The following is a 20,806-nucleotide window of genomic DNA, read 5'->3' as shown; positions in this document are numbered from 1 at the left end:
CCCCCCCTGCCAATTGTTCTTTTGGCTATTTCTCAAAGTTATGCTTATGTCTTCTGTTCTCCCCAGTCCCTATTATATGTTTACATAATGCTCCCCTTTCTCCTCTCTGACACTTCATGGTGATATCCTTTTCATAACAGTCTAGAGAGATTTATGATTTCTCCAAGCTGGCATTTTGGGACCCATTTTTCTTCAACAAATCCTCTGCTAAACACAACTGAAGTGAGGTTGTGAACATGCTTTATAGTTATTGCCAGTGACATTCAGTTGTCAAAATAGTTGTGTAGTAGCTAGCCTTAAGTTTGTAGCTATCAGCACCTTCACCGCTGATTTTACTGACTCTGAGAAGATTTTAGAGTATTCCTTTTTACTTGTTATGTCCTTGCCTACAATATGTGTTTCTGCCAAGTCCCAGGTAAGTTGTATTGGTTTTGCTTGTAGCGTGGCAAAACCAGGAAACTGTCCAATTCCCTCCCCATCCCCTTCCACAGGAGACCGTAAACAAGGTTTGCACAGTATGAACATGATGGAGGCAGCAGCATCAGAGCCCTCATTGGACCTGGATAATCTAAAGTTGTTGGAGGTAAATGTTCAACTCGGTTTCTTAATCTTCAGTTTCATTCAATGTAACACTTACGGTCATATCACCTCCACAGTATAGTTACAGAAATAAGCGTATCAGTGGTCCTGTAACATTTTCTTCTAAACCACAGTTTAAAGAAGAAATTAAAAGAGAAAAGAGAAAAAAAGGTTTACCGCAGTCATGTTTTGCCTAGTTTTGTTAGTAATATTGTTGGTATTAGCTAGAACATGTTCTACCTTGAGAAGAAAATACTAAACACTGGGAGGTAATGGCAGAAATTGGAATGTGCTGTATTTCAGCATGACACCAAAAGATCCATCTTTTTGCTTGCCGCTGATTGCTTTAAGTACAGTATCCTACCATAGTAATTTGAAATGCTTTAGTAACAGCATTGGAATATAAAATTTACTGCAGATAGGGCAGTATATTTCAGTAGTGGTGCATTTATGTATAGTCATTCTTCACTGTGGGGTACTCTATCTCCATGGCAACTAGAGGCCAACCAGAACTTTCTACTCAGCTTGGTATAGATGTATCACCAGAAAACTGCAAAAATGTTATCCTTTCAGTTGATATGCTTGATAGAACTTAAGGAATTTTTAAAAGCCTTTAGCCAGAAATAAATCAGTAGAATGACAGAGAGATTCAGAGAGTGGTACTGTTCTTCTTTTTGCCCATTAGAAACCTCACCTAGAGTTGCAGGCTGCAGACATGCAGTGTGGTCTGGGCTAATGGTGACAGCAGACTAATCAGCAGAGAAGCTTGGGTGCCTTCTGCCCACAAAAAAGTACTTGAAGCAGAGTTTACAAGAGTATAAGGATCTATATTGTAGAAGTGTGCAAAACCCTAGGTGAAATTACTCATACTGATATGCAGTCTTGGAAAGAGCAGCGACTTTGTTAGTGGAGAAATCTGCTATGGGGACTTCTGTCCTCTTTCTTAAATCCTAAGGATCTGACTCCTCACCCCCAGTCATAGGGTGTTGCAGAACAAATTGCATTAACCTGTGCTTGCCTTTCCACATCTCTGTGCGTAGAATACATTCTGGGTTTGTACCTTGAAGTGACTCACTGCTGCTTTGCAATGCACTGACATGGAAGGACTGAGAAATGGAAAGTCTGTCTGTTAAAGGATACTTTATTGTTGAAAACTTTCCTGTTAGACAGTTGTATCATCTTTAGAAACATTACTTTTGTAATCCCTTCTGCTTTCCATTCCTCCTCCATTTGTAAGTGAAAAGTAAAAAGATACTGGTCCATGAAATCCTTACAGTTTCATGTCTAGGTCTTCCTGAAAATTATTTTCATTAAATAGTTGCTTAAATTCTTGTGTAGTTAGAATTTTTTGAGTTTTAGAAACTAGGACTCTTCATGAAGGTGTTCCTACATTTTGGTTTAGAGCAGAGATTGCATCTTTCTTCAGTTGCTATGGGGATGGGCAAAGCTGTTCTGTGAAGACTGTCTAACATAGCGGGGACTAGAATAAAGATTCACAGGTAGTAAGGAATTAATTATTCCTTTCTGTTAAAACCTGTTTACCTGTTTTGGTATCTATTTTGCACTACAAATGCATATATTGTTATTACTAACCTAAAAGGTACATCTTATAAAGCCTACCCTAAACCTAAAATGTTTAGCTTAATGTCTGTGATCTCTGCAGTTAATTAAAATTGATCACATAAAAGCTATAAATGTTTAGTAAGCAAAAGTTTAATAATTAGCAGCACAAAACACATGGATTTTATTGATTCTGTATATAAAACTGCTGAATAGGTTATTTATGATTTATTTACTGGATCAGACTATAGATCAATGTAGTAAGATCTAAGTTGGCCTGTGCTGAGGTTTCCGGCTCCAAAATAGCTTTTATGACGGCATTCTAATTCTAGTTTTCGATACAAAATATTCACTATATTCACTATTTTTTTGCAGTGTAAGTCAGTATAACAGTTGGCATGCAATTTTTGTAGAATGAAAACTTGGATTTTGTCTTCATTTATTATTTAGTGAACTAATTATTTACATTTTTTTGTAGTTGATTGGCCGGGGACGATATGGAGCGGTGTATAAAGGCTCCCTAGATGAACGTCCAGTTGCTGTGAAAGTATTTTCTTTTGCTAATCGTCAGAACTTTGTCAATGAGAGGAACATTTATAGGATTCCACTGATGGAACATGACAACATCGCCCGCTTCATTGTGGGGGATGAGAGATTCACTGCAGATGGCCGTATGGAGTATTTATTGGTGATGGAATATTACCCCAATGTAAGTGCTTCAAAGAAATCAATTGGATCGGTTTAGATTCCTGAGAATAGCCACATAAAAAGGATGTACTTTAGTATTTGCCTGTGTTTTTCATTGCTTCGTTTTGCACAGCAATGTAAAAATAATCCATATGAATTGCAATTTTAATGAACCTTAGTATGGTTTACTGTAATACCCTTTGAGATTTCCCAGTTAGTGCTAGCAAATATAGCCTTACAAATTCTTAGCTGTAGTATTTGCTCTTGGTTATGGTGCAGGTTTCTTTACTCAGCTGTGCAATATTCAAGGACAGAATTTGAAGACTTGTTTATACTTTAAAATAATTTAATAAATTTAAAACTTCTTAGTATTAAGACATTGTATCTCTGATGATAGTTATGACCGCACTCAGTAGCTGTAAATGGTGGGGTTTTTTACAATGAAACGTAATAGATCCAATATTGTTGTCAAACTAGTTTGTGGTACTATAAATCATGTTGGCTTTTTATCCTGTTATCTTCTTTAAAGCTTTCTGTGGCACACTGTATTTATTTTGCTGTACCATATATTGATGATGTAGAACAAGCCTTAAGAAGGCAGCCTTACTTTCCAGAACCATATCTTCGAATGTTCTTAGCTAACTGACTGCTTACAACTCTCAAATTCATTGATTTGAGTTCCTCATGCTCTGTGCGTGTGTGTGTACACACGCATAGAAACAAAAATGTTTTAAAAATACACAGCATAAATGTGAATTGCTTTCATGAATAATCATAAAATGTATATGGGGATTATATATATGAAAATGCAAAAAATTACATTTCACAATTTATCTTGGGGTTTTTTTTGCTTGTGTATGGGAAAGAACTTTAATTTGTCAGTTAAATAATTTTTGTAATGAGCATTTTGGTCTCAAGTAAGCGAACTCATATTGTGTTTCCTCCAGTGTGTAAAGGTGATGGCTGAAGCCTGATTTGTTATGGGGACAGTAGGACAGAAGCTGCTTATTCAAGTAGCAAAAAGAAACAGAACAGTAATAAATAGCAGTAACGACAGCCTGTCTTAGGGTGTTGTAGGCTCTACATATATGCTTGTGTTGAAAGTTAAATGCATATTTGTATATAAATATCTAAATATATATGCAAATTTAAGGCAACATAGCACTTTACAAATATACAAAGAATATCTTAATGGAAACTTTTAAGTGAAAACACACTTGATCATGTCAGTTTATAAGAGATGGGCATCTAAGAAGAGATTGCAGAGACTAGAAACGACCACAGAAAAAGCTCAGTCATGCCCATACCAGATGGACAGTGCCAAAGCACTGTCAGCTCTGTCCTGCTCTGGCAGAGTAGGCTTATTTTCAACTAATTTAGTTAAGTGAAGTCAAGCGATTATTCTGCTCCTGGGAGGGCATAGCGTAACTGTCTTAAAAAGTGATCTGGTTTTGCTGTTTTCTTGAATGAAAGGATTTTCAGCTGAAATGTAATTTGATTGAAAATTGTGTCTTGTTGCTTATATAAACACGATCTGTTAACAATCTGATTAAATACACAAATGAGACTTATGACATCATATTATCAGATTCTTTCTCAATATGGTATTAAGAACAGCAAGACTAGTCTAAAATCAATTCACTGGTGGTTTGGAAGTCATTGGAAGAAGTGCACAGCAGGTGTAATTAATGCACAGTGTGATCCTTAATGCAGTGAGCAGATGTTCTGCTGTATGTGGAGCTAACAGCAGGGAAGGAAGCCTGCTGTGGCAGCCCTACTAAAAGGGAATTGCACCGTTCAAACTGTAGCCATAAATCGTATTTCAGTAAACAGTAACCCATACAAGATGTGAAGGTGAAATACTGCCCATCCAAAACATCATTCTCCATCAAAATACTTGCCTTCTTGGAAATAGGAACACATAAACCAGAATGTTTTCACCTGGAAAATTGTTCTTGGTGTTGCCTGAGTGAAAGCAAGACAGATAGGTTTGACCCAAATTGTGTTATTACCTAAACATGCCTTCAGACCTAAGAAAGTAGGTGAGCAAGTAATAAAAGAAAAGATATGTGTATTTATCAACCAACATGCGGTTCTGATGGTACTCTGGGGTGTGGCAGGGGAATAAGCAGTGAGTAAGTTGAAAGGGATGACATAGTAGGAAATACATAGTAGCCACAGAGTTGTCCCCCCAGTAGTGAGACATTCATGTCTTTTTAGAACAATAGAAAAATTGTTGTAAAATGCATATAGAATCTTATGATTGTTAAAACAAGGACATTAATTTTATCAAAAGTTTTAATCAGAACACATGTCCCACATTGATAACATGTGACTTGCGACTCTGACAGGAATAATCTTAATTACAAATATATATCTCTCTAAATCTTGACTAAAACTTTTCCCGGTTGGCATTTATATTGAACTTCACTAAAAGCATAAAATCACAGCCCTCAGCTAGCTTAAAAAATACCTGGTAGCCAGCAAGCTCTGCAGCAGAAAGATCTTGAAGTTGGGTTGAGATCTTTATACAGTGAGTGTTTTCCAGTCACAGCATGACAACAGTCCTGTGGCCTCCATTAGAATGGGCTGGAATCTCAACCCACTAAGCCAAGAAAATCCGTTAGCGCACCCAAGTTGCTGACAGTTGGAGGTCAATAAGAGTGTTTGTATTTCTTAAAAAACTTTAAACAATAAGAAAAAAAAAAGTAAAATTCTTCAACTCATTTCTAGGTGGATTCTCAGCTTTTTTTTTTTTTTTTTTTTAAATTACCAAAATCTATTTGAAGTTCATGTAACAGCATTTTGGACAATGAAAAAAAATACTTGTGTGTAAACCTGTATGAGTGACATTTGGTCTGTGTTTTCACCGAGGAAGTTATCTATTTATGGGTTGCTTGTTCTGCACAGGCTAAGCCTGAAAAACTGTAATACTACTGTAATTCTATTAAGGAGTGTCAAGAACTTGGTTTTAGTTTTAGTATTGGATTAAAAAAAAGTCTAATGCTTCGGTCACTTTAAATTCTGATATCCGTGTACCTCCAACTGAACTGTGCATGTGTTACATACCTGAATGTCCACTCCAAATGGACTCAAATGGCTCATACTAGATTTTTTTGAACCAAATGTTACATAACTGAATTTGCAATAAAGTGGTTTTAGTTATGGCTATGATAAAATGTTAGACATTGCTACATCTTTAAGATTACAGATTTACATAGGCAAAACCAGGGTAGTTCGTAATCATAAATATATTGTAATATGTCTGCAGAGACAACTGGATGATTTATTCTTCATATATGGGGATTTAGTTTGTTTAATCTGAGTATATTGTCATTGGGGACTATATACGTAAAAAGTGCTCAAGGGTGTCATAGTTTGCAGGATCTGGCTTTTGTTTCAGATGGCAGTCTCAGTTTCTAGAATATCTCAGTATCATCATTGACACCCTTCCTTCTGGTTTTCTTGGAAATTCCACCTCAAATTACTAAAAAATCCCCTATTTTTCACATTTAACTCTTCTTTCAAGAAAACAGGAACTTCTTTTTGTCCTGTTTCTTCAGTGGATGTGGACTCGCCCCTATTCTGAATTGCCTTTGGGGTTTTTTGTTCTGATACATAAATAGATTATAGCAGGGGAGATGCCAGTGAGAGATGTTGAGTATTCTTCTGTAAGTGCTAATGGTTTAAAGACCATTATTTAGTAACCAGGCTGTTATGTCTGCAGTTACCTTTCTTCTTCTCCTAAATCAAGTGCATACTTTGCTTTTGTTTCTTAATTAATATCATTATTCCTAAAGGAAATCCCTGTTATTTTGTGATAAATTTTCTGTTCCACTTCTTTAGATAAACCAAATGGCAGCACTAGAAATGGATGAAACTTTGGTCCAGTCTTGTGTTTTAGAACATCTGGGTAAACATAGAAGCTGTTGCAGGATTACACCTTTGAGGAGCAATGGATAAAACTGACTCTCCTAAAGATTTTGAGTTATTCAACTGGTCAATTATTTTAATCCAATATTTTATTTTTTTTTTTAGGGTTCTTTGTGCAAATATTTGAGTCTTCACACAAGTGACTGGGTAAGCTCTTGTCGCTTGGCACACTCCATAACTAGGGGCTTGGCGTACCTGCACACGGAGCTACCTCGAGGAGGTAAGGCCAGGAAGGGATGCCAAGATGTTCAAGATACTCTTATTTCTATCAGGTAGTAGATTCCTGCCTTTCTTTTTTCTCTGTGACAGTACGGTGAGTAGGAAATTATGAATACAAATAGAGATTATTCAGAACTTCTGATACATTCTTTCTTCTGAACAATCCCGTATTGTGGGCTCTGTGACGCTTGTATGAAAACATGGAGTAAGTGCCAGCAGAGCCCCAGAGAAAGGCAAGAGGAGGCAGAGTTGTGCAGTGCTGCTGTATCATGGCAACAGATTACTGAAGACCTGAAGCACTGGATGTCTGTCTAGCTGAGAGCAAACAGATGGGGTGTTCTGTTTGTTTTTGTAGTTCAGACAGAAATCACCAAAGCAATTTTTAGTTTGTGTGCGAACTGTATACACAAAGAGAAATAATTAAATCTTCTAACTCCACTGTAGTTTTATTCATCATATCTCTTTGGTTTTTGTCTAAGGATGTGGGCCCAGTCTTTACTGTGTACAAATGATACTGCTGGACTTTTAGTGTTTTATTAGAGCACCAGATATGACAACATATTGATTTATATCTTTATATCTCTGCTTGTGTGCTTCAGTCAGCATTTCTGCAGCTGAAGTATCATGATTATAAAGCAGGTATTCTGAGATCTGTGATGTATCAGACTGTAGAATATGGCCTGGCACTGAAGCATTAGCTTTTTGGCAGTAAATAAAAGGATGGTATCATTAATTCTACGTTAAGGTGCTAATGTTTGGATTAAAATTCCAGACTATGTATCTCAAATGTTAAGCATCAACTCTAGCAAAGAATGATAATTGAAGATGCTGTTAAAAGTGCAAGGCTGAAAATACCTAAATCAATATTCCTGTGTGCCATTGAAACTGCAGCTATCATCCTAACTTCATCGTTTCAAAATGTGCAGACAGGTGTGTCCATTAGCAGCCAGAAAATGTGTAAACCTTCCGTCATAAAGAAGAGACAGCCATGGGCTGGTCTATGAATGCTGGGAAGGAACTCACAGAGTAGAATAAATCCTACAGTAAAACTGTTTCTGTAGCACTGGCTGCTTTACTAACAAAATAAATTGCATATAACTAGGAACAACTGAGATTATTCTTTGGAAAAGATCAGATCCCTTGTAAGATGAACATATTCAGACTCTGGAATAATATTGTCTACATATCTTCTGAATAGGTGCCAATTCCAATCATAACGTAAATAGTTGGTGCCGTATTTGACACAGGAGTGTGGATATGAGAGAGCGCATTTGGAATGGCTGTCAGGACTGTGGCAGCAGGTCTGTGCTTAAGTACACAGTGTCTCCCCTGCCAAAATCAGCTGAAATATCCCTTGGGAAGAAGCTTATTGGCAAACGCTAAAACTGTGTATAGCAGTAGCCTAATATATTGTATAGATACAGTGAAACTCTGAATGCTGGTCAGTTTTCTATAGATAGAATACTGTGGAGCTCGTTATAAAGAAGCAAAAATGTTAGCTTTCTAAAAGATAAGTTGATTTTCTGTTTATAATAGCTGAGCAGACATAATGAGGTTCTCTCATTTTGCCAAATGGTAGAACTGCTCAAATAGTAACAAGCACTTCCATATGTCCAACTAGACCATTACAAACCTGCAATATCCCATCGTGACTTGAACAGCCGCAATGTACTGGTAAAGAATGATGGAACATGTGTAATTAGCGATTTTGGACTCTCCATGAAGTTAACTGGAAACAGACTGGTACGCCCAGGTGAGGAAGATAACGCAGCCATTAGTGAGGTAAGTACAAATGAAGATAAACCAGTGTGTAGAGGAAGACAAATTAGTATGGAAGTAACACTGAGAAATAGTTGTTTCTGTTGTTACAAGGTGTATGTTAAGGTGGTACAGTTCCTGTAAGGGGGAATTGCTGCAATATGGGTGAGAAGTGGCTGAAACCTTGATAGGAAGAAACTGATTTCATTCTCAAAGCACTCAAAAACAAACCTAGCATTTTGAAAGGTGATAGACTGGCAGCCCTGGAGACTGAAATTTTCTGTGTGAGACATGAGGAGATGCAAGGTAAGTTTAGTTGCCAAGTTGTTCATGATGATGTGGTACAGGTCCCTTTAGTCTTGCATTGCAAGTATTAACTGAAGACCAAGCATTCTTTAGTGGTTTTGGTGTTAATTTTTCCAAAATGGTGACATACCGCGTTGTACATCCAACAACCATTTCTCTGTGTGTCATCTGCAATTTTCTAGACTTCAGATGGATATATCTGGGAGAGTAAGTGCATGTAGAAAGACATGGACCAACTGAGAAAGAACAGGGACAAAACAACAAGGGATGCTTGAAAGAGTACCTTGTGGGAAAAGATGAAAGAATGAGGGTTGTTTAGGGAAGTAAAGACAGAGACAGATCTTCAAATATGTAAACAGCTGCAACAAAGAGAAAGGAATAAACTGTTTGCATTCAGTGTGGATAGGACAAGAGGTAATGGGATTACATTGTAGGAGGGAAAATTTGGGTTAGTTAGGAAGAAACCTTTCTAATCTGTAGAAGGTAGCCGAGGTCTGGAATGGACTGCTGAGGAAGGCTATATAGAATTTGCATCATTTTATGAATTTAAGGAACAGATTGGGAAAACATCTGCTAGGAGTGGGTTAGGATGGATTCTGGGCAGAAAGAAGAAACTGATTTCTTAAGCTATTTTTTTTTATGATGCTGTGATTCAGAGACTATTTTTTTGTTGTGGTTTCTTTTTGTATAAGCATAAATACACTGACACCTGAATATAGACTACTGAAATACAGTGAGACTATTTTAAATAAAGAGTGAAAGTCCCTAATGATTCAGTATATTTGTTGTCTTTGTGCTTTTACAGAAAACCTTTACATCTCATTCAAAGGGTGTGTTTCGCAGTGCTAATCACCTTCCCTTAGAAAGGAAGTGCTACATTACATTAGTAATAACTAGTGCCCCGGTCTTCTTTGTAGATTTCCTGTTACTGAAGAAAGAAACAGGGAGATCACTGTTTAAAATGCAAGGATATGGAATAGTCCTGTGACAAAATACTGTCCTACAAGTACTGATGAGCAGTTACTCTAATCTAACATATGTCGTAGTGGAAATTAATAGATATCTTCCAAGGCTGTTAATAACGTTTGACCATGGAAAATGTAGGCAAGAGCCTTGCTGACAGTCCAGGAATAAAGAGAACAAGTTCCTTGTTCAGCAGCATCCTCTTCCATTGTGATACATACCTTGGTGTTTAACAGAGTAATTTCAGGAAAAAGAAACATTTCTGCTATATCCTGTTGCATATGAGAACATTGAGTAAGGGACAAAATTATTTTGTTTTGGTACATACAAAAAAGTTAGGAAGTAGGGGAAGGGTTTTGTTATGACTAGGCTCCTGGTAAGAGTCTAGAAGCTGAGGATATTGATTAGAAAAGAACTGCATTTTCCTTAACTGTAGAAAATATCAGACAAAGTAGGGTATTAAAAAAAAAAAAATCTCCATAATAAATTGAATTTGGAAATATCTTCCTGATTTGAAGCTTTGATTTTATGTTTTTCCAGGTTGGTACGATCCGCTATATGGCCCCAGAAGTGCTTGAAGGAGCAGTGAACTTGAGGGATTGTGAATCTGCTTTGAAACAAGTAGATATGTATGCACTAGGCCTCATCTACTGGGAGATATTTATGAGATGTACAGACCTCTTCCCAGGTAACTAGAAGAACTGGAAAAAACATAATAGCAGAAAGTGGTACCAGCAACCAAAGCTACTCCCTAGCCATAGCTTTTTAAAGGGAAGAGGGGAAATAATTTTCTCAATTGTTTTTGCCATTAAGTCGGTGCCATCTAGCGTTCAAGATGATTATGGTCAATACAGTGTATTTGAGTGTGGAGCATGGTTCATGCTGAAAGACTTTAAATTACCTGTTTAAGCAGTTTGCAGGCTTCATGGTAAGTGCAATTTGCGGATTGCTATTATTATTGCCCAGAGTTTACAAACATTGAGAGTTGCTGATGGCAAAGGCAGTACTTCCACTTCTTAGAACTGATAGAAGTGCTTGATGTGTCTTTCAGAATTCCCTCATGAAAGAATGGATGGGAAAGTGCTGTGATTTAATGTAGCCTTTAGTCAGTTGTACTTTTACTTATGCTAGTGACATGGAAAATTGAGGGAAGTCCTCCATAATTGTAACATAAAACAAGAAGTAGACTTTTAAAATTTAACGCGTGAGATTGTGTCACAACTACCATCTTCTTCCCAAGACATAGCATATAGAGTTAATCTGACATGCAGCATTCTCTCTGCGTCAAACAGCTGCACTTTGTGTGCAGAGAATGGTAATCTCACTGGGCTTTCTCCCAAATGAAGTACATGGATGTATTCAGTCAGCAACGTTTCACAGAAATTAGGTGTAATCCTCAGGCTCCAAGACATTCTGAATGTGCCACTCAACCAGCAAAGTTTGAAGATGCTATCCTTTGAGAGGTTGCTGAACAACACTTAGTTCATTTGCAGTTAATTCATCTTTTTTTGTGAAGTTAGACTTTGGGGGGAAGTGGAGAACATCTCAATTGACAGCAACTTTGATGCTGCCTTTCATCACCTGAAAGCCCTTGCTCTGCCTTTTAGTCTGTGACTTTTTTCTTTCTTTCTTGTGGCAACAGGGGAATCTGTGCCAGAGTACCAGATGGCTTTCCAGACAGAAGTTGGAAACCATCCCACTTTTGAAGATATGCAAGTCTTGGTGTCTAGAGAGAAGCAAAGACCAAAATTTCCAGAAGCATGGAAGGAGAACAGCCTGGTGAGATAGAATATTTTCAAAGAAACAATCATTTAACCAACTATAGGGTGTACTTCTTAAATGCAATTTTTGAATACGTTCTTTTTTTTTTCGTTTTTGTTAGTATTAAAGGATTGGGAGCTGCTTCTGTCTGGACTTCTTAAATATTGAATTCAGTTTTTAAAAAGCCATTGACATGAAAGCTAGATTTCTTTTAAGGCAAATACTGTGATTATTATCAGATGCTGAAGTGTGATACACAGAAGATAACTTGTTATATTAATTTTTAGACAGTATCTGTAGTATTATGCATGAAGTGCCTATATGTTCTCTGTATGCTGGATGAGAAACATAAAGGCATTTTCTGCCTTTTGACGTCTTATAAACTAATAACACTCTAAAATAGTTGGCAAAAATGTAAATATACTCTTCCAAAACTAAAATCTGTAAACATTGTAATAAACTTTCTCTGAAGTTATATAGTCCTCAGAATTTGCAGAGGCTACAGCTTCTAGCAATCATTTCATCATAACTGCATTAGAAATTTTATATGGCTTCATTTGATCTGCGATTTTTATTTTCAAGACTATAAACATAACAATGTTGTTTGTTGCTTTGAATTAGTATAGCTATGGCTTAGAACCTTGCCTGTTGCTGCAGGCCAACAAGTTACGGCAAGTCAGCTGAACTCTGGTAAGAGTCTGTGTGCTTGCTTTCATCTGCAGTGAAAGTGAGGTAATGCAAATCCCCTTAGTTTGGGGGGGGTTGTTTGTCTTTTATTACAAGCAAAATGAAATGCAAACAGTTATTGGGTTCCACCTGATACGTGGTAACTTGTTTAAGCTAAAATAGCTTGATTGTGAGTATGAAAATGACATATTTGACTCTTATTTAAAAAGATACTTCTAGTTATTCCCTCACTGAAATTATGCCCTTCAATCTTCAAAGACTTAGCTAGTTGATAAGTATGTAGCTACTGTGCAGATAATGGGGAGCCTAAGGCCTCATCTGTGCCAGTACTTGTAAATATGTATGAAACCATTTTCACAGAGAAGCATGGCCTCCAGTATTAACACACTTGTAGAACATGTTGTAACTGAGTTGAGAGCTTCATAGAGAGGTTCTTCTATTACACAGTTTTGGCCAGCTAGTTTTTTTCGGGGGGAGAAGCAAAATAATCCATGGTCTATATAGGAAATCAAGCAGCAACTGTTTTTACTATAGCCATGTTGGCAAATGCAGTGTTGGAAGAACCAAGCTTGACAGCTGTTTTTGAAGACAGTTACAACTAAAACAGTTCAAGAAGGTTTGTTTTGTTTTACAGACTACCATTTTAAATGTTAATTATGTTCTAACAAGCTGATAGGCTCTAGCATTATTAGACGATCTCCATATTTAAACTGCCTAACAGATTCTTTGTGTTGTTACTCATTTTTGTGCAAAAATTCAAAATAATAATAATGGTGATAAGTCCAGTTCTAAAGATGGACCTACACCATTGCTTTAAGAGAAAAGAAGAATAAATAAACAATCTGTAGTTCTGTCATGGGTGTCAACCAACCTATTCCACCCTATGGCAGTCTAGGACAACAGCTGAATGAGCACTCTAGGGGAGGTAGTGCGGAAAGCTAAGGTCCAGATAACCTCACTCTGGACCCAGGTCCTGACCTCCTGTATCTAATGCATAGCATAAAAGACTTTTTTCCATTATTTAAAGCTATACTGACTTGTTGGGTTATAACACCTTCGTGCAACTTCATCTATTAGAGAAATGTATTTGCCCTTTTTATTTGAGAAATACGAATAAAAAGCAACGATTTATTTTTTAGGTCACATAATTAAGGCACTCAAAAGATGTGGAATCCCGGATTTATGATTACCTATGCAGTCTCAGTCTGCTTCTTGAACATATGTGTTATGATACAGACCTTGACTAGCAGTATTGTTTTTCACAGTATAGATCAACAATCTGAGCAGATGATGTCCATAAAGTCATTCAAGGGCTATAAACTGAGTTGAGGTGTTAGCAGCATTCTTGTCTCATTTGCCAAAGCCAAAGCAGGGCCCAAGCTTGACTTCAAAGGTCAGTACTGAAGGATATTAATAGAATAATAGAATAATGCAGATTTCCTGTCCCTTCTATTTTTTTTATGAGTGCTAGAACTTCTAAATAATGCATTTTAGTGTAGATCTCTTTGAACGTGAAATTAATAGAAAACACATTACTGTGGTAAATGTGAAGCTCTAGAACTTCAGTTTTATTAACTATCTATACAGTCATCACTGTGCTCCTTTCATGATCCTTAAAACACCAAAAGGAAAGGATCTGCTAGAAGACAGACAATATTAAATTAAACACTGCTGATGAAACCGGTAGGGGAGAGTCTTACAAAGGGGCAAGACAGGACATTAGGGTGTCCACTGGCTTAGATATGTCTAAATTGTGACTAAATCAAGGCCTAAAAGCTGAATGAAGGTTTTTTATTCTGGGAGAGAAAACAGATCCAGTACACTGTTCTGTCATTGTCCCTGAGGGTGCTTTTAGACTCATGTCCCTCAACTAAGAGGGGTGTAGTTGCTTAGCCCCTCTTCGATCTACTATGGGAAGGGAGATCAAAGGTTTGCTTGTGTGGGAGCTCATCCCCACCTGTGCAGCCATAGCTGCATCGCTAAGCAGCAGTGACTTGCCAGATGCAGGCGATGCCAGGAGCTCACTCTGTGGGCGAGGAGCTGTTGGCTAGCGTGCAGAGCTAGTCCTGGCTTTCACTGCCAGAAGTGAACAAGGCAGTCCTGGCACAGCAGCAGTCAGCAGGACCCACTGAATGCCCTAAGGCCCAGCTGGGACTGTGCGCAGTCATTGGCACTGGAGAGGTTAAAGTGGGCTGTAGATGCGAGATGTTCTGGCAAACCGTATCCTATCCACGGGCCATAGATAGGCAGCAGGGGCCAATGCATGTCTGCCTGTTTTTTGTATTCCGGATGCAGTGGAAGCAGAAGTGTTCAGTGCTCGTAATTTCAGTTGTCTCCTCTCCAGGTCTCTGACCACATGGCAGCAGATTTTGTAGGTCTTGAGCTCTAATCCTGACTGCACCATTCACCCCACAGTGTGATCCCAGGAAAGTGTGTCTGTTTCTGTTTCTCCATCTGTAAAACGAGGACAGCAATAATCTCCTCCCGTAGCACAGACAAATTCACTGGTATTTATGAGGCATTTGGATGTTATAGTAGTGAACAGAGGAAGAAAAGCATAATGAAATGAGCAAGGCTGTGTTATTTGCATACAGTGCAGGAAAGCAAGGCAGGGACCGTTAGCTGAATTGTGAGGACAACAATGACAGCATTTCCAAAGTATCGTCAGTCCTTAATACACAGCTTTCATAAGGCAGGGAGAGTGAGCTGAGCATGCATACATCAGGCAGGGTGGCTGAATATTGTATGGACATTGGTGAATGTAGCTTTTCTGAAGTAATCGTCTTCCCAGTTGGTGTGTGTGTGAGGTATGGTAATATTAGTCCTGCATATTGCTGTTATTAGGGCAAACTAGGTTTGAACGAAATTGCGTCTCTTCTGTTTCTCTCTCTCACCAGCTTGTGACTATTTTCATGCTACAGAATGCTGTCATAAAACAGTAAATTAGAAGCACAATATAAAGGGAAAATTTAAGATAAAGGGGGTTTGTTTGTCTCTTGGCAGGCTGTGAGGTCACTTAAAGAAACAATTGAAGACTGTTGGGATCAAGATGCTGAGGCTCGACTGACAGCGCAGTGTGCTGAGGAGAGGATGGCAGAACTCATGATGATTTGGGAGAGAAATAAATCAGTTAGTCCAACAGTCAACCCTATGTCAACTGCCATGCAAAATGAGCGGTAAGAAGAGAAAACATTTGGTTTTAGTCAGCAGCAAATGCCCAATGCAATGCTGAGCTCCCTTCAGGAAGGAAACTAGAGCATGCTGCTAGCTTAACATTTCTGCACCCGTGAAGTGGGTGTGTGCTACGTGAGCTAGTCTGCATATGGGTATTGTATGACATGATCCCGATTGCTTGTGTTTTTAAGATCTCCCATGTATCCCCAGAATTCAGGCACCTTTTATGTAAACTACTGTACTTCTCACAGAGGGACCTTTTAAACTGAACTTAGGCAAACTGTCTAAACAGACTTGCAAAGATACAAAGTCACCATGAATTGTCTGTAAAGACTCTTGCTAAATGATGCATAAAATTTGTGTTTGAAGTGTTCTGCTAAAAACTGAATTTGCAGGCAATATGAGTTGAGGAAATCTCAAACCTGTAGCTTTTCAGTTAAAGAACTGCAGGGCCATCATTTAAATCATCATTATTCTCACCACAGGGAGAGAAGTGCTGCACATTCTCTGCTTACATATGATCCAGAGGGAGTGAGAATTTGCAGAAGTGACATTAGTGCTTAATAGTACACACTAGAGATCTGGATTTGAGAGAAGTGTAATGTTGCTGTGTATGGCAGTGTTTATTGTCATGAAAAAAATTAAGTTCAAATCATAGAATAACTAAATTGTTAAAATAGTAGATTTTTCATGGTTTAGGACCTTGTGACTTTTTCCCAGCATCACTTTCTCCATCTTGTGTGTCGAATTCTTGTTGCCCTCCTTCAGCATCACTTCTCTGCAACTAGAGCAGTACCTTAGCAGTGAACTGGACGAACAGCATGTTGGACAAATAGAAGAAAAATACTGTTATCCAACTTAGTTGTATGAATAACATCCGTGACAAAGTTGCTGTGCTAGTAAACCAAATTTTCTGCTACCCAGGATTTTTCAAGGAAGTTACTGAAAGATCTGAGTTTGTGCTGTATCTGTCCTTAGTTTATGCATGAAAAGAAACAGAAAGACATTCAACTTTCGTAAATGAGAGGCTTTATAATATGAGGTGATTTTTTACATATATAATCTTAATATTACTTATTTTTTTTTAAAGGAATCTGTCGCATCATAGGCGTGTATCAAAGATAAGGCCATATCCAGATTACTCTTCTTCTTCCTACATTGAAGATTCAATCCACCACACTGACAGCATAGTGAAGAACATTTCTTCTGAGCATTCAATGTCCACTACACCATTGACTTCAGGGGAAAAGAATAGAAACTCCATCAACTATGAGCGACAACAAGCGCAAGCTCGCATCCCTAGTCCTGAGACAAGTGTCACCAGTTTGTCCACTAATACTACCACGACCAATACAACTGGCCTCACTCCTAGCACTGGTATGACCACCATATCTGAAATGCCTTACTCGGATGAAACAAACTTACATACTACAAATGTCATGCAGCCAGGTGGGCCCACCCCTGTTTGTCTGCAGCTAACAGAGGAGGACTTGGAGACAAATAAATTGGACCCAAAAGAAGTGGATAAGAACCTGAAAGAAAGCTCTGATGAGAATCTGATGGAACATTCACTTAAGCAGTTCAGTGGGCCAGATCCACTCAGCAGCACTAGTTCCAGCTTGCTTTATCCGCTGATAAAACTTGCAGTAGAGGTGACAGGACAACAGGACTTCACACAAGCTGGCAATGGTCAAGCATGTTTGATTCCGGATGTCCCATCTGCTCAGGTCTATCCTCTACCCAAGCAACAGAACCTTCCGAAGAGGCCTACTAGCCTCCCCCTAAACACCAAAAATTCAACAAAGGAGCCACGGTTAAAATTTGGTGGCAAGCACAAATCAAACTTGAAGCAAGTGGAAACAGGTGTTGCCAAGATGAACACTATCAATGCTGCAGAACCTCATGTTGTGACAGTTACCATGAATGGAGTGGCTGGGAGAAGCCACAGCATAAACTCTCATGCTGGCACAACCCAATATGCCAATGGCACAGTGCCGTCTGGCCAGACAACCAGTTCGGTAGCGCAGAGGGCCCAGGAAATGCTTCAGAACCAGTTCGGTGGAGAGGATAGTCGGCTGAATATTAATTCAAGCCCTGATGAGCATGAACCCTTGTTGAGGCGGGAGCAGCAGGTTGGCCATGATGAAGGTGTTCTGGACCGCCTAGTAGACAGGAGAGAGCGACCACTGGATAATGGCCGAACAAATGCCAATAACAACAACAGTAATCCGTGTCCAGTGCAAGACACAGCTACAGTCAGTATCCAGAATGTAGTGAGAAATCCTGGGCAGACCCAGGCTAGAAGAGCACAGAGGCCTAATTCGCTGGATCTGTCAGCCACAAATAGTTTGGATAGCAGTAGTATGCAGCGTAAGTTCCTGCAGGACTTGAACAGTTTCCCAGATGCTTTTTTTACTTAATGACTATGTATATCTGCTTGAATAGAAAATGCTTCTGTCTCTCCTGTCCCTCCTCAAAGCATGCTTACTAAATCCCATATGAATTTAATTTCTATCAGTACAATTTCAATCTTCTTGATAAAGTCCTGTCTCAGTCAACTCCAGCACATGTTAGGTCGCTATCTTCCTTCCACATACGTGGAATAAATCTGTCCCTTTATACCCTGTCTACTCTGACTCTAGGAGGGGAGTAATTTCTAACTTTCATTATTCCTTGCAAGGCTCCTACCTTAGCAGCTGCAAAGCATATTGAAAAAGCTTCCTATTTGTTCCCTCAGGGGCACATTATACCTTCTTTTCCTTACTTTTCCTCATTCTCTTAAGAGTAGCTGACTCTAAGATGCATTGATTAAAATAATTTGTTATAATAACTACTTATATGTTTTGTTACTTTTAAAGCAACTGATTTTACTGTATTAGCCCAGCCTAGACAGAGGGTCGGGCATTCTTTACTCTGCTATCTGAGCTCCAACAATTATAGCAATCCTTTGTCAGTTTACCATGTACATATTAAAAATTAATCAAAGTAGTTAAAGAGGGAATTGATTTTAATAGACTCCTTCAAAATTAACTGCCTTAAGAGTTTTATGGCCAAAGATCTAAGAGGTTACAGTGGGGCTCTCCTTTTTACAGCAAGAATGTAATCATGTAGTTACAGTTAAATTAGGTACATCCTCTGAGTTTGACTTTGGGCCTGTTGGAGCTGTTGGAAAGGCCTCCTAGTGTGCATTTTTAAGAGAATATATTTCCAGAATGCACTGTAGTCTTTGAAAGGTGCTTGCAAACCTCTGTGTTTAGACAGATGCTGTGATACTGGTGAAATAATCTAGGGTGCCAGGCATGGAAAGAAAAGGTTTAGAAACAAACCAGAACAGATCTTTCAAGAAATGTAGTTGAATATTCAGCAGTGGAGTCTTTAAGCCTTCCTTTTAAGTAGGAAACCTTAATTTTTGTCCTAACATGTTGAATTGAGTTGAAACCTTATTGAGGTAAAGAAAAAAGACTATTGCAGTAACTTTCTTTAATTGAAGGTTAAGTTAAAAGAAAGAGCTTGAAGGTTATATAAAGTAAAAGATTTTTTTAACAATCAGATTTCTGCTGCTGAAATTTTGTTATGATTAATGTTGGTTTTGCCAGTTTTGCAACCCAACATCCCAAATGCTGACTTAGGATCTTAACAGAGAGTGGACCATTTTGTCTTCAGGTGAAATGCTTTGCCAGGTGAAGTAGGATTAGGGGACCTATGATTTACTTATGCTATTTAAAGTTTAGCCTTTGCCGTCCTGTAGTAGCGACATTTTTTTGTACCTCCCATTGCAGGTAATGTAAGATACTATGATTGCAAAAGCCCCTCAAATGTCAAATGCTGATTCTGCTGTTTGATGCCAATGTGCATTCAAGGTAACACAAATTACTTCACTGAAGTAATTTCTGACAGAACAGAATCTGACCCCTTGTTTTAGTGGCAGCTACTGTAGCTGATATACCTGTCATGTCTCTGCCACACAGTTGCTTTTGTGTGATAAGATTTTGTTCTTTTGTTCTGTTTTGCATGAGTAGCAACGCTGGACTCTCCAGTCTGATCTTACCTTCCTTGTAACACTATTTTCTACTCTGTTTTTGTTTTTTGTTTGTTGTTTTGTTTTGTTTTGTTTTTTTCTTTTGTGTCTTCAGTAGGTGACTCCTCACAGGATGGCAAATCGGGCTCAGGAGAAAAGATCAAGAAACGTGTGAAAACTCCATACTCACTTAAGCGGTGGCGTCCTTCAACGTGGGTCATCTCCACCGAACCGCTGCACTGCGAGGTCAACAATAATGGCAGTGACCGGGCAGTCCACTCCAAATCCAGCACTGCTGTTTACCTTGCAGAAGGAGGCACTGCCACCACAATGGTATCTAAGGACGCAGGAGTGAACTGCCTGTGAAATACTTTAAAAGCCGACAAATGACCTTGTTTTTGCATTATTTGAAACAAACATGCAGAAGACATTTTAAAAAACTGCTTTCTCCTCCTGTCAGCAACCCCTACCAAGGACTCGCTTTAAATAGATTTCAGCTATGCAGAAAATTTTTAGCTTATGCTTCCATATTTTTTTATTTTGTTTTATTTTTTGAATGTTTTTGCACTTTTATTTAGTATCGCTAAAGTTAAGTCTGTCTGTTTTGACCACGGAATATATATATGTGTATCAAAAATGTGGTCTCAAAATATTTTTTTAAAAAAAAGTAACAAAAAAAAGTATTGCTGATAATCAGTTTGGACCAGTTTCTTAAGGTCACTAAGATCATAAGCAGATTAATAGACAGGTTTGACTGCAGTGGTGTCTTGTAACCATGTTTTGATTTCTGTGCACAAGCTAGTCTGTATATTTCTATGTTACAAAGTGTATTCTCTTTTGAACCCCCTATTTTTCTTGTGTCAAGTTGAAATGTGCAATAGTCTATAGTTCACAGTATGCTTTATTGGAAAGTGTGTTTCTAAAACTGCCACATGTTCCCCTTTTTGTATTTGTTAATTTTTCCCTGAGAGTTGAGCAGTCAGCCAGTCATGACAGTGAACTTTGGACATCATAGCCAGCTTGAAGCAGCTGTCTATATCACCTTGTGCTTTGAGGTGACAATGCATGAATTTTCCCCAACTTGAAAGGGCTTTTAAAAAGGAACAAAAAAAATTCTGAGCTCAGTACCTTTCCTTTGATCCTTCCAAATCAAAATGTGTT

At 38.3% G+C, this 20,806-nt stretch overlaps 1 protein-coding gene across 1 annotated transcript in view; it reads left to right on the top strand.

Annotated features, from left to right (window-relative positions):
- BMPR2 (bone morphogenetic protein receptor, type II (serine/threonine kinase)) overlaps positions 1 to 20,011 on the top strand; it is a gene marked incomplete at its 5' end in the record, with an annotated part of 49,199 nt that extends 29,188 nt beyond the window's left edge. Inside the window, 9 exons of the mRNA XM_009694744.1 lie at positions 487 to 583; positions 2,618 to 2,848; positions 6,865 to 6,979; positions 8,600 to 8,760; positions 10,546 to 10,693; positions 11,648 to 11,784; positions 15,457 to 15,629; positions 16,718 to 17,997; positions 19,761 to 20,011. Of these exons, the coding sequence (XP_009693046.1) occupies positions 487 to 583; positions 2,618 to 2,848; positions 6,865 to 6,979; positions 8,600 to 8,760; positions 10,546 to 10,693; positions 11,648 to 11,784; positions 15,457 to 15,629; positions 16,718 to 17,997; positions 19,761 to 20,011 (2,593 nt within the window). The remainder of the gene's footprint in view (positions 1 to 486; positions 584 to 2,617; positions 2,849 to 6,864; positions 6,980 to 8,599; positions 8,761 to 10,545; positions 10,694 to 11,647; positions 11,785 to 15,456; positions 15,630 to 16,717; positions 17,998 to 19,760) is intronic.
- Between the last annotated feature and the right edge of the window lie 795 nt (positions 20,012 to 20,806).

The sequence above is a fragment of the Cariama cristata genome, unplaced genomic scaffold (assembly GCF_000690535.1).
Source record: "Cariama cristata isolate BGI_N322 unplaced genomic scaffold, ASM69053v1 scaffold19632, whole genome shotgun sequence".
NCBI lineage: Eukaryota > Metazoa > Chordata > Aves > Cariamiformes > Cariamidae > Cariama > Cariama cristata.
The sequence above is the reverse complement of the archived record's forward strand: the minus strand, read 5'-3'. Positions and strand labels throughout refer to the sequence as shown.